The sequence below is a fragment of the Scyliorhinus canicula genome, chromosome 22, assembly GCF_902713615.1.
Source record: "Scyliorhinus canicula chromosome 22, sScyCan1.1, whole genome shotgun sequence".
NCBI lineage: Eukaryota > Metazoa > Chordata > Chondrichthyes > Carcharhiniformes > Scyliorhinidae > Scyliorhinus > Scyliorhinus canicula.
Genome location: NC_052167.1, coordinates 13429575 through 13442402, shown reverse-complemented (window position 1 = coordinate 13442402; position 12828 = coordinate 13429575). Strand labels below are relative to the sequence as shown.

Genomic DNA, 12828 nt, shown 5'->3' with positions numbered 1-12828 from the left:
ATTCAGAAAGTAAAATGGAATGTCACGGCACCAGCATTACTGAACAAAATCACTACGGAGGAGCAATCAAATCATCAGAGCAAAATTAACAGAAACCTTAAATCCTGTGTCTGCCAGGAAAAAAAAAATCCTTTCAAAATTAATTGGAGTTGGTCATCAATGTCTGTGTTTTCAACGGTTAATCAAGCTAATGGTATACATCAACTGAAAACTATCAGAAATAACACAGAAAGGAAAGACCAAAGTTTTATTTCATTAACAAGGTTTTAGAAATCATATTATGAAAATTATCTGGACTAAAATTCAGCAGTTAAAATTCAAGGTCAAACCCCATTTTTAGCAGGGTTCTGATTAAATGATGTCTGCTTTTAGATATGGGCCAATGCAGGCCCTTCAAAATCAAATAAAACCAGGGGCTGGATTCTTCCCCCACCCCCGCCGGCCGCAAGATCGCCACAGGTGGGACACGCACCACGTAAAGGTCCACTGACCTCGGGCGGGAATTTCCAGTCGCCGGGCAGGCACGGCCAGAGAATCCCGCCCCAGAACTGATGTAACTGCATTAATGGCAGCTTAAAAATGGAGAGGTAGATTAGAGTTAAACGTAGGATGCCCTTTCGGAGTAATGGCCCCAATACCCAAGGTACAGAGAGTTCTTACCCCAGTAGTACACAACACGGTAGCAGGAGGCCACAGTGTGTCGGAAGCTGTCTTGATCCTCTTTGTCTGTGTTATGACCGTGACCAGTTCTGACACGGTACCCGTTTCGGAAAAGGTCTCCCAGTGACTTCTTGCGTCTCCTGGTGCTTCGCAACGTCTCTGTCCGTGTAGACCCATTGGGGGCACGGTAGACTAAAATTTTACTTGGAATCATGATTTGCAACGTTCACCAGCTGATCCCAAAGAGCTGCCGTGTGCCTCGTCCCTGCTCTTCCTGCAGATTCCTCGACATTTCAAAGTGAGTTCCCAGTTTCTGAACTTCCTGGTGCTAAATCACCTCTCTGTGCATTCAACTGTTTCGCCCACTGCTCATTATTAAAATGTGTCCACTTTCATTGAACCTGATCAACAAAGCTTTTTCTTAAAGATGAAAGAAAGTGCCTGCCCTGACCCAAAGTCCTTTACCAGCCAACAAAATACTTTTGAAGTGTAGTCACTCTTGTAATGTAGGAAACATAATTCCTTCCCTCCTGGGTTTGGTGATGTTTTCCATCGCTAGGTTACAGTGAACCTAATTCCAGCACTGCGCCTACAGAACCCAGGATCCAAATAACACACTTGTTCACCCACAGCACACTTCAGAGACAGCCAGCAGTGTTCAGCCAGAAACAAATAGAACAGACACAGGACAATGAGATGCAGGGACCTCCCACAGCTGCAGCTATGATCCTTGATACAGCAAAGCTTTAAAAGCCATTTTCCATCAGGATATTACAACATAAGCTCCTTTTCGATTCACCCAGGAGAATCACCCCTTGACTGTAAAGAACAGACCTGCTGCTTCTGCAGCTTGCGATTCCCATCTGCAGCTGGAGCCTCATGCAGAATTTTGCACCTTGTTACTCTATACTATTTACACCAAGTCCTCAGGAGGTGCTTCATGGCTGATTTTTCATTGTGTACCTGTGGAGACTTGAGCGCTACCAGTCCTTATTTACACTGAACTGTGTAAAGCAGCGAGAGCTCTTGCAATCATCTAACTCTTCAGGGATTTAGTCCAGGCTAAATGAAAAAAAAATAATCCTAACTTAATCACAACTCCACAGACCTGATGCTGTGCTCTGGTGACTTGGATACCTGCCCTAAAGGCACGTAGCAGATAATGAAAGGCTATTTTCGGTCGTCTCTTGCAAACAGCTGTCATTTAATTTGCAGAGTGACACGATTCTTGTGCAATTACAAATCAACTACCATTTTAAAAATTAATGAACCCAATATAATCTTTAAATGCTTCCTATCAGTGTACCTATAAAGCGATGATTTCAGTCTACAAAATCTGGCTTTTTCAAACATGGCTTTGCACAATTTTAGTGTCAACAGTTTCTCCATAAACCAGACAACTTGAGTACGAGAGAAAATTCTCTCAATGAACTCAGGAAACGGAAGGAGAGAAAAACCCTACAAGGCTCTACACACACAACACTTAATGAATGACATCGAAACTGACACATGTTGTGAGGGAAAAAACTTTGGTCATTTGGACAAGGACTTTGTTCTCATTTATTTTGGAACCAATGGTCCTGGCGGCAGAGGTCAGAGTATTGCCCACCTGTACAAAGATTTACGTTTCGGAAAATCACTTGCTGAACATCCCCCAGGAAAATTCTACATGTGGCTCGTTCATCAAATGGCATGAGAGGGCTTTAATCAGCCATACACTGGCTATGGTCTGAATTCCTCTGTGGGTTTAAGCACTCTCTTTGAAAGATATCCAAAAAGGTTTGAAATCATAGTGCTGAAAGCACAACTTTCACAAATGTGACCATGTTGAGCTTTTGTACTTCAGCAGCCTGGCTGGTAAAGGTTATGGAATGAAGGAGCTTCATACCTTAGGATTGTCAAACCTCCCAGCTTGTCCTGGAATCTTTGAGGATACAGCTGCTCTGAGAAACCCAGGCTTATAATGAAAGAGACATTTTAGATGTGTGTTTTTGTAAATTTTGCTCTCGTTATTAGAAATAATGGGTAATAACCTGTTTAATCAGGAGGAGCAGTTGACGGTGGAGCGGGTCATGTGATGAAAGTTCCAGGAATAGTCTCAAAGCAAATCATCAGTCTGCCATTTTGTTGGGATAATGCTTTTTCCTTTAAAGTTGGTGTTCGGGAGGAAGGTTTTAGTGTGGCATTTACTATTGAAAAACTTTCTGTTGCAACAAGTCGAAGCTCGAGCTTCCCGGTGTCAATATAGGGAAGCAATGGGTTCGAGAGATATAGAGAGGTAGGGAGAGAGAACGAGGAGAGAGAACGGAGAGGAGAACCGCGGGGGGGGGGGGGGGGGGGGGGGGGGGGGGGAGGGGGGGGGTAGAGAGAACGGGGAGGGGGAGAGAGAAGGGGGGGTGGGGAAAGAGAATGGGGGGGGAGAGAGAATGGGGGAGAGGAGAAAGGGAGAGAGAAAGGGAGAGAGAAAGGGAGAGAGACAGAGATAGAAAGAGAGACAGAGATAGAGGGACAGAGATACACATAGGAAAAACCCAGGTTTGATCCATAGGTTTGGGTTGGGTGGGATGTTAAAATGATAAAACTATCAAACTCAAACACAACCTGCCTCAAACCAGTCATCAAATCTCTACAGCGCAGAAGGAGGCCATTCGCCCATCAAGTCTGTAATGCCCCTCCGAAGATCACCCTATCCAGGTCCACTCACACATTCACCCCACCCTATCCACACAGTCCAGTAATATATCCTGTGCATCCCTGGACACTAAGGGGCGACTTAGGAAGACCAATTCATCTAACCTGCACATCTTTGGGCTGCGGGAGGAAACAGGAGCACCCGGAGGAAACCCACGCAGACACGGGGAGAATCTGCAAATTCCACACAGACAACCACCCAAGGCGGGAATCAAACCTGGGTCCTTGGCGCTGCGAGGCAGTAGTGCTAACCACTGTGCCACCCTCAACCAAGGAGGATTCAGAAGAAATGTTCAGGATCTCAGATGGTGTCATCCTTCAAGTCTGTTCAAACTTATGAGACGCTATATGACATGGTGAGATTTTAAATCAAGTTTATAAAATCTAGTCACCATCACTGAAGAGGAAATTCCTCTTCAATTCTTCTTAAAATTCCCATTCAATGTCTACACAACATTGAAAGCTGTGGGACTCCGAATGCCATCTGGGCTGTAATGCACCAAATGTATAAGGATTCCAATCTTGGACCTTTGGTGAAAATAAGGGCGGGATTCTCCCAGCCCTGGGCCGGGCCGGAGAATCCCTGTGAAATGGGCTATGCCGCCCCAACGCCGGCATGCGATTCTCTGCGCCAGGGTGGTTGGCACGGCGCCGGGCCGCTCTACACAGCCGGCCCGCCGATTCTCCAGCCCCAATGGGCCAAGTGGCCGTAAGAAAAGAGCCGAGTCCCACCGGCAATGTTCTAACTTGCTCTGGGCCGGCGGTACCTCGGCGTGTAGGGGTCGGCTGGCGGCCTTTTGGGGGGGGGGGGCTCCGATGGTATTTGAAACCGATTAAAATCGGCAAATTTACTTTCTTCTGCATAATGATTTCCTTGCTGGAAAAATTCTTCAACGGATTTCCAGTCTAAGTAAATATTTGCCGTACAAAAATGGGTTTAAAACCTGCAGCTCTGCAATCCCAGATTTGAAGTTATGTAAACCTGGACAAGATAATATGATGCAAATCAGCTCTGCAGCTTATGTTCAGCCAGTTGTGATACTCCAAACGTTAACAACCCACAATGGCTGTGCTGTGAAACTGGTCCACAGACCAAGCACTTAAAAGCAGCTCAAAGTCAGAATTGAGTATTTTAGAAATATTTGATTTGTAACTCTGGGCAACAAGGTGTGGAAAGGGTTTTTGGAGCAGCAAAGGGCTAGCATTACAAAAATAAACCACCAGATTGCTGTTAAACCATCACTAATGCTCACTGCCATGGACTGGTTAACATGAGGTCTTTGTTATTTCAATGTCTAAACCTCATTTAAATAGTCCTATCACAGACTGGTGCATGTAACTTTCTGGCCAGTGGGTGGCACTGAGGCCTGGAGCTGGACATCGCTGGCAATCGAAAGAAATGGTAAGTAACGCTTACCCAAGGGACTTCCACCCTGATCTTGCTCGCCACGAAACGGAGGTGGTGCACTGTATTGCAGACGTAAAGCAAACGTTCTCCAGGCACATCTTTCGTTACTTGTTTTTTCTTGTCCTGGAAGATGAACTCGTGTGCCATTAAATCTCTCCTGTCTTGCACCCTATCACAGGATTTCCTATTGTCCTTTTGCCACCCAACTCTTGCTCTAACCCTGTTACATCGCTAACTTTTCCCAGTTCTAATGAAAAGTCACAGATCTGAAACATCAACTCAGTTTCTCTCTCCACAGATGCTGCCTGACCTGCTCAGGAATTCCAGCATTTTCTCTTTATATTTATAATATGGAAGATCCTTCGAGTACTTTGGTCGGCTCAATTTTTCTCCTTAAAAAATCACGTGCACATTGTGCTGTTCAGCATGACTGACATCGGTAAAGGTTAGCTCTGGAATTACGAGATTCAGAATGTTACTGCACTGTTCATTAGTTTAGACAAGTGTGGTTTCCTCCTAAATGCCCTCTAAAATGGCCTTGCAAGCCATTCAGTTGTATCAAACCACTACAAAGTCTAAAAGCAATGAAATCAGACAGACCATCCTGCCATCAACCAAAACACTGGAAACGAGAACGGCAAACCCAATGTTACCGACCTTTCAAAGTCCTCCTTTGCTAACATCTGGGGGCTTGTGCCAAAATTGGGAGAGCTGTCCCAAAGCCTGACATAGTCATATTCACCGAATTATGCCTTACAGATAATGTTGCAGACACCACCATAATCACCTCAGGGTATGTCATGCCCCACCTGCAAAACAGACCCACCAGAGGTGGCAGCACAGTGGTATACAGTTGGGAGAGAGTTGGCCTGGGAACCCTCATCATTAACTCTGGATCCCATGAGGTCTCATGGCACCAAGTCATACGTGGACAGGGTAATATCCTGCTGATTACCACTTACCACCTTCCCCATCTCCAACTCAGCTGATGAATCATTACTCTTCCATGTTGAACACCAATTGGAAGAAGTACTGAAGTGGAAAGGGCACTGCATTTACTCTGGGTGGGGGACTCTTTGTGGAGTTAAAGTCCATCTTCACATTGAGGATAGATTTAGCACTAACACTGTGCTAAATAGGATATATGGCAAACAGGTCTAGCAACTCAAGCGTGGGCATCCATGAGGTCCTGTAGTCATAAGCAGCAGCAGAATTGTATTCAACCATTCAATGTAACCTCACGGCTCAGCATATTGCCCATTCAACCATTATCAGCAAGTCACGGGAATCAACCTTCGTTCAATGAAGAGTACAGGAGGAATGCCAGGAGCAGCACGAGGCACATCTAATGATGAGGTGTCAACCTGGGGAAGCTATAGTACAGTACAGTACATGCCAAACAGTGGATGCAGCCTGGAATAAACAGAGTTAAGAGGACCCACAATCATTGGATCAGATCTAAGCTCTGCAGTTTTGTTATATCCAGTTGTGTATGTTGGCAGACAATTAAACAACTCACTGAAGGAGGATGGTCCAGAACTATCCCCATCCCCACATCACAGCAAAAGACAAAACTGGAGTACTTGCAACCATTTAGCCACAATTGTCAAGCGGATGATCCATCTCGATCTCCTCCTGAGTTCTCCAACATCACAGATGTCAGCCTTCAGCCAATTTGGTTAACTCGACATGACATCAAAAATAGTCTAAAGGCACTGGATACTGCAAATGCTGTGGGGCCCGGATAAACTTCCAGTAGTTGTACTAAGATTTGTGCTCCAAAACTAGCCAAAACAGAAATCCAATCCAGCCAACTATCTCCCCATCAGTATGTACTTGGATCACCAGCAAAGTGGTGGAAGGAGCCATTAACAGGGCTTTCAAGCGGTACTCACTCAGCTTACTGATGCCCAGTTTGGGTTCTGCTCCTGACCCCATTACAGCCTTGGTCAAAACATGTAACAAAAAAGCTGAACTCCAGAGATGAGGTGCAAGTGATTGATCTTAACATCAAGGCAGAATTTTGTTGAGTGTGGTATAAAGGAGCCCCAGCAAATTTGAAGTCAATGAGAATCAGGGTATATGCCTCACTACCCATAAACAGACTTGGCATGGAAACTGGATAATCACCATTGCTAAATAACAAAAATATGTCATTAATTTAAATAGTGAGCACTCAAGGAAAATCCCATTTTTAGCTTGTATCTTTGTTCTTTTCAATTCATTCCTAGAATGTTGCACTGGCGAATTAGGCTTTAATTTTCAGTCAGGTATTTAATTCCAGTCACATAATGAATGTGAAAGAGATGCTAATTGATTATAATCTCAGACAACCTCTATAAAAGGACAACACATCTCTTCATTTTGGCACTCTGGAGGCTGCACTAATCTTCCCACTACAAAATAAATCATAAACAGAAAGATTAATAATCGCTCATTCACTACCAGAATGCTCAGCATTTTTAAGCATTCAGAAAACCCCATTAATTTCCTAGAATTTAATAAAAAACTTAGAGTATGTCTTGATATTGTGGGTTCCTGGAAAAGATGCAACAACACAGACATAATTGGGGGATCGTGGGGGGGTGTTGTGGGGGGGAGGGGGGGGGGGGTGTTGTGGGGGGGGGGGTGAGAGTGAGGACATTGGATCAAATCTGAGATTTCGGCCAGGATAGAAAAGTGATGCAACTCAGACATGGATCCATCTGCCAAAGGCAGTAAAGCACTATCCAGTTTCTGGAACACTTTAGTTGCACAAATACTACTCCCAAGCTCCAATATAAACTTAATGAAGCAGAAAATGAATTTAAAATGACAAGCAATCAATTACAAGGCAGGTCAAAATATAAAAAAAACTCCTGTACATTCTGATATACAAAATGTCACCCCATCAAACATATGAGCTGCAATTGGACTAGGTACGACTTAAATATTTTTTGGTGCTCTAGGTGTGTATGAGAATGACATAGCCATGTTCGTTGCCAATTTAGTTGACATGAAATAGTTTTTAGCGTTGAATGGCTTAGGCCAGATCCTGGTAGGAATCTAAATGATTTATATTTAGATAGTGTCTTCCACAACCTCAGGATTTCCTAACGTGCTTCCCACATTAGGATGTAGTTCTTTTGAAGTGCTGTCACTGCTGTAATGTAGGACACGGGGCAGCCAATCTGCACACAGCAAGCAGCCACAAACAGAAATGGGATAAATGACCAGAATCTGGAGAGGATTTTCCCAATGATGTCAGCCGAGCATTAAATATTGGCCAAGGCAGAACTGTCCTATTGTTCTTTAAAATAGCACAATGGGATATTTTAATAACACCTGAGGGGGAAGACGGGGCTTCAATTTAATGCCTCATCCGGAAGCCAGCATCTCTGGCCATGCTACAAAATGGCACTGGAGTGATGCCTGGATTTTGTACGATCTCTGGAGAGTGAGTTTCTTTTTCCTGAGGCAGATGAGCGAACAAGTTGGGTTTGTTACGACCACCTGACAGCTTCATGGTTGCAAATGACCAGATTTATTAAATTCAAATTAATAACTTGTTATGGGAAGCAAACTCACAATCTCTAGATTTGTGATCCCACAAACTCTGGACTATTTTACCCTCTTTTGTTACTACTAACAATTTTAAAGTAATATGTTTATTATTGATTTTATATGCTTGACAGAATTCCAATAGAAAATGTGCTCGTGCACCCCACCAATGTATTAGAGCACAAAAGTAATTATGGTTTCCTAGGTGTGAACTGTGGCTCAATCGTTTATCATCACTGAGCGATCAGAGTGTGGGTTCAATTTCCACTCCAGAGGCTGGAGCACTTCATCCAGGCAAATACTGCCGTACAACACCGAGGGAAAGCTGATATGTTGGAGATATCAGCCATTTTTCAGAGGAGACGTTAAACTTAGGTGCCATCTTTTCTCTCGGGTGAGCATAAAAAAATCCCATTACTGTTGATTCCATTTCCCTTTTGGTCATTCAGCTGAAACAAGCAACACATGATTTCAGGTTTGGAATTAAGGAGCTTCAAGCTCCATAAATCAGACCAAAACCCTAAGTATGTCACTGAACTCAAAACAGAGGATGCTGGAAGTATTCAGCCGGTCTGGCAGCATCTATGTACAGAGAAACAGAGTTCATGCTTTGAGTCAAATAGCATGCTTCAACTCAAAATGTTAACTCTGTTTTTCTCTCCACAAATGCTGCCAGACTTGCTGAGTGTTTCCACTATTCTCTGTTTTTAGTTCAGATTTCCAGCATCTGCAGGATTTCATTTTTATATCGCTGAACTGCCTAATTTCAGCCCAAAAACGATCACTACTCTCTGCCACTATCGTATTTGCTACATTGTCCCACATGCAAGTCAATATCCTACTTGTTCTAGACAAGTTAAGGCTCTCTGAGAGGGTCAGTGCAATGGGTCAAATGGCCTATCCTGCATAAACCTTAACTTATCGAGAAATCCCCAACTCTCATCCTTTTATATACAAGTCCCCCTCAACTAGCACACTGTCATTGTTGACCCATCCCAATTAATTGATTTCAAGATTCTTGTCATTGTTTACAATCCCTTCCAATATCTAATTGCAACCTACCGTAACCATGCTCTCCAGTCCAAAATTCCCCATTGTAATCTAATTTTTTGGTTATAGAACATAGATAGAACATAGAACATTACAGCACAGAACAGGCCCTTCGGCCCTCCATGTTGTGCCGAGCAATGATCACCCTACTGAAGCCAACGTATCCACCCTATACCAGTAACCCCCCCCCCCCCCATTAACCTTATTTTTCCAGGACACTAAGGGCTATCGTGCTGTGTTTGTCTAAGGGGTTCAGGCTGAGCAGAAACTACTTATTGTAGTACATAACTATGTCCAGATATGCAAGACAGGCTTTTTCAGTTCAAGCCATGACCCATATCTATTCAGGCTACCAGCACACTTCAAGTCTTGCGACTTCCTTTACATCATCATATGGGTGGTAATGTTTCCCCAGTCCCACATTAACCGTTACAATTCTGAACAACCTAATACTGCATCTTTTTCTTAATCTGGGCTGCATGCTTGCATCTTTCCAATGTTCCTTTGGTGACACAGTTTTCAGTCATCAGAGCCTGGTATTCGGAAATTCCCTTCCTAAATCCCCCAGTTGCATGACATCGCTCTCCACATCTTCAACATTCTTCCCAACCCACTTCTTTAGCCTCACCTTTGACCATCTCCTAATTCTTCACCCGATTCCAGCTTGATGTCCAAATTCAAACCCCTGCTTGTTCACTTTGATAAAAGCTTCCAAACATGTGCAGATTAGGCGGGTAGGCCATACTAAATTGCCTTAGTGTCCAAAAATGTGCAGGTTAGGTACAGGAATAGGGTGGGGGGAGTGGGCCAAGGTAGGGTGCTCTCTCAGAGGGTCAGTGCAATGGGTCAAATGACCTCCTTCTGCACTGTAGGGATTCTATGAAAAGAAAAATACCGCGGATGCTGGGGAAAAAAAACATTCACTTTGTTTCTTCCTCTACAGATACTGCCAGACCTGCTGAGTTTTTCAGGCATTTTATTTTTGTTCACTTTGGGATGTTTGTAATGTTAAAAGCAGTATATAAGTTTTTCTTGTTGTTACTTTATGTTTAAGTACAACTTGTTGACCTATTTCTCAAGGAGACTTTTTTGAGGAAGGGTAATTTGACCTATTGAACAGTTTTGTGTTCTGGGGAGAATAAAAAATGGTCTTGATTCCACAACCATTGCACAAACCATTTCATACACAAATTCACAACAGCCAGTTCAATAAAGCATGCATTCCTGGGTAAAGACTATTGTCCAACTACATGTCAGCCATGATCCAATCAATACCACCCTCACCATTGAGTTAGAGGGTTGTGGGTTCACAAGCACCAACAGCTGGGTTAACACTCCAGAGCAATTATCAGGGAGGGAGTGTTAAACAGAGGTCCTGTCTTCTCTCTAAATTGGGCATTAAAGATCCCATGGCGCCATGCTGAAGAGGAGCAGGGGAGTTAGCCTCAGTACCCTGGCTGATATTCGTTCCTTAATCAATACCACTAAAACAGACTAACTGACCATTGTCACATTGTTGTTTATGGGAGCTTGCTGTGCACAATCCGGCTGCCACATTTCCTACATCACAACAGTGACTATTCTTTAAAAGTACTTCATTGGCAACAACGCACGTGAAGCTGTGAAAGGCAAGATTTTCGTGTTTAAACTTTTCCCGCTACGAAAAAAAAAACATTTCAACTTGTGTAAATTACTTACTCATTAAGAGGTACGGTTTCAATATCCAATCCCATGAATTAACTTTATGCTGACACATATTACAGAAGAATGTGAGGTGTATATGACAGCACTAAAGGTTTGTTGACACCACTATGTTAAGGAACTCCACCTGATAGCCAGGTTCAAATTGTAGGACAATACTGGAATTCCAGTTTGAACAAAGTACTGTGACATCCCGTGAAGGAATTAGTATCACACTGTTTGGATTTAACATCATGCAAAGCATTAGAACCCGACTACTATGTCTGTTGGATCTCCAAAGCATGTTTTTAAACTTACTTAGCATTTTAAGTAAAGTGAAGAAAATGTGCCCTCGCGTTCTACACTTAAAATTTAAACAGCAGAAAGGGGAGCACTAACCGAGCCTTTAGCACGCAGCTTTTCCTTTGATCTGACAACTTCAATCAAAGCCAAACAATATAAAATTGGTACTGACTGGTTCAATCACAGGACAGTACCTGCGCAACATAAAAATGTGCCTGCTTGATGCCAGAAAAGCTTTGAAAAGCATGTGGATGCAATTTACGTAGAACGTACATACAGTGCAGAAGGAGGCCATTCGGCCCATCGAGTCTGCACCGACCAACTTAAGCCCTCACTTCCACCCTATCCGGTAACCCAATAACCCCTCCCAACCTTTTTGGACACTAAGGGTAATTTATCATGGCCAAACCACCTAACCTGCATGGACAATTATCTAATCATAGCTTTCAGGGTAATTTCAATGGGCCTTCTTGCTATGATCGCCCACCTCATTAACTGTGCATTATTGCTTCTAAACTACATCTGGCCTGTGGAACAGTGGTTTATGACTCCAACAAATGACAAACAGAAAAAATTGTTTTGTGATACATTAACACGAAGGTACCACCAAAAACATCAATCACCTAGTCAACAACTCGTGCTGTGAATGTAATGAGTGTTCCATTGCAAGAACGATGTTAGCCATCATCGGTGACTGTCTCTCCCTGTGGAACCATACTAACGGTTATGGTAATAACTAGGAAATCAGATTCCAAGCACAACGCCATGTGTGATGACGGAGTAACCTTCAGGTCCGCCATCTCCTTTAACAAATATTGAACTGTGGAGCTTTCAGCTTTGGTGGTTTAAGCAGGAGAAGCAGGGAAGAGAATTCTTACAGCTGAACGGATCATCGAGCACGAAAAACCCAGTACTTGAACAAAGTTCTGCCAGTTTGCTGCTGTAGATAGTGGGGCAGTCTCAGAGCTGAAACTGTACACATACAATTACACAGAATAATTTCCCCAAATCCTGACAATTTTCTTGACTTGTGACTTGCAGCCAAGCTGGTTAAGCAATTCACCTCCTGTCAGCTCTCAGCACATTTGATCTAATTGCTCACGTTCGTGCTCCACATTAGCTTCCTCCTGCTCTTCGTAATCTAACCTCATCAACATATGCTATTCATCTTTCTATGCACTTATCCAACTTCTATTTAAATGCATCTATGCTATTTTTCTCAACTACTTGTGACAGTGAGTTCCACATTGTACCCAATCTCTGGGTGAAGAAGTTATCCTGAATACCTTATTGGATTTATTAGCGACCACCTTACGCTGTGTCACTGTCTGTGCGGAGTCTGCACGTCCTCCCCGTGTGTGCGTGGGTTTCCTCCGGGTGCTCCGGTTTCCTCCCACAGTCCAATGATGTGCGGGTTAGATGGATTGGCCATGCTAAATTGCCCGTAGTGTCCTAAAAAAGTAAGGTTAATGGAGGGGGGTTGTTGGATTACGGGT

At 43.5% G+C, this 12828-nt stretch overlaps 1 protein-coding gene across 26 annotated transcripts in view; it reads right to left on the bottom strand.

Moving 5' to 3' along the window:
* The window catches only part of kcnma1a (potassium large conductance calcium-activated channel, subfamily M, alpha member 1a), an 838366-nt gene that overhangs the window by 305330 nt on the left and 520208 nt on the right, over positions 1-12828 (bottom strand). Inside the window, exon 1 of one of the 26 annotated variants that reach the window (XM_038783314.1) lies at positions 661-1652. The exons of the other annotated variants lie outside the window; for them this stretch is intronic. Coding sequence (XP_038639242.1) covers positions 661-874 — 214 coding nt within the window. The 5' untranslated portion in view covers positions 875-1652. Of the gene's footprint in view, positions 1-660; positions 1653-12828 lie in introns of those variants that run through there. 26 annotated transcript variants of the gene reach the window in all.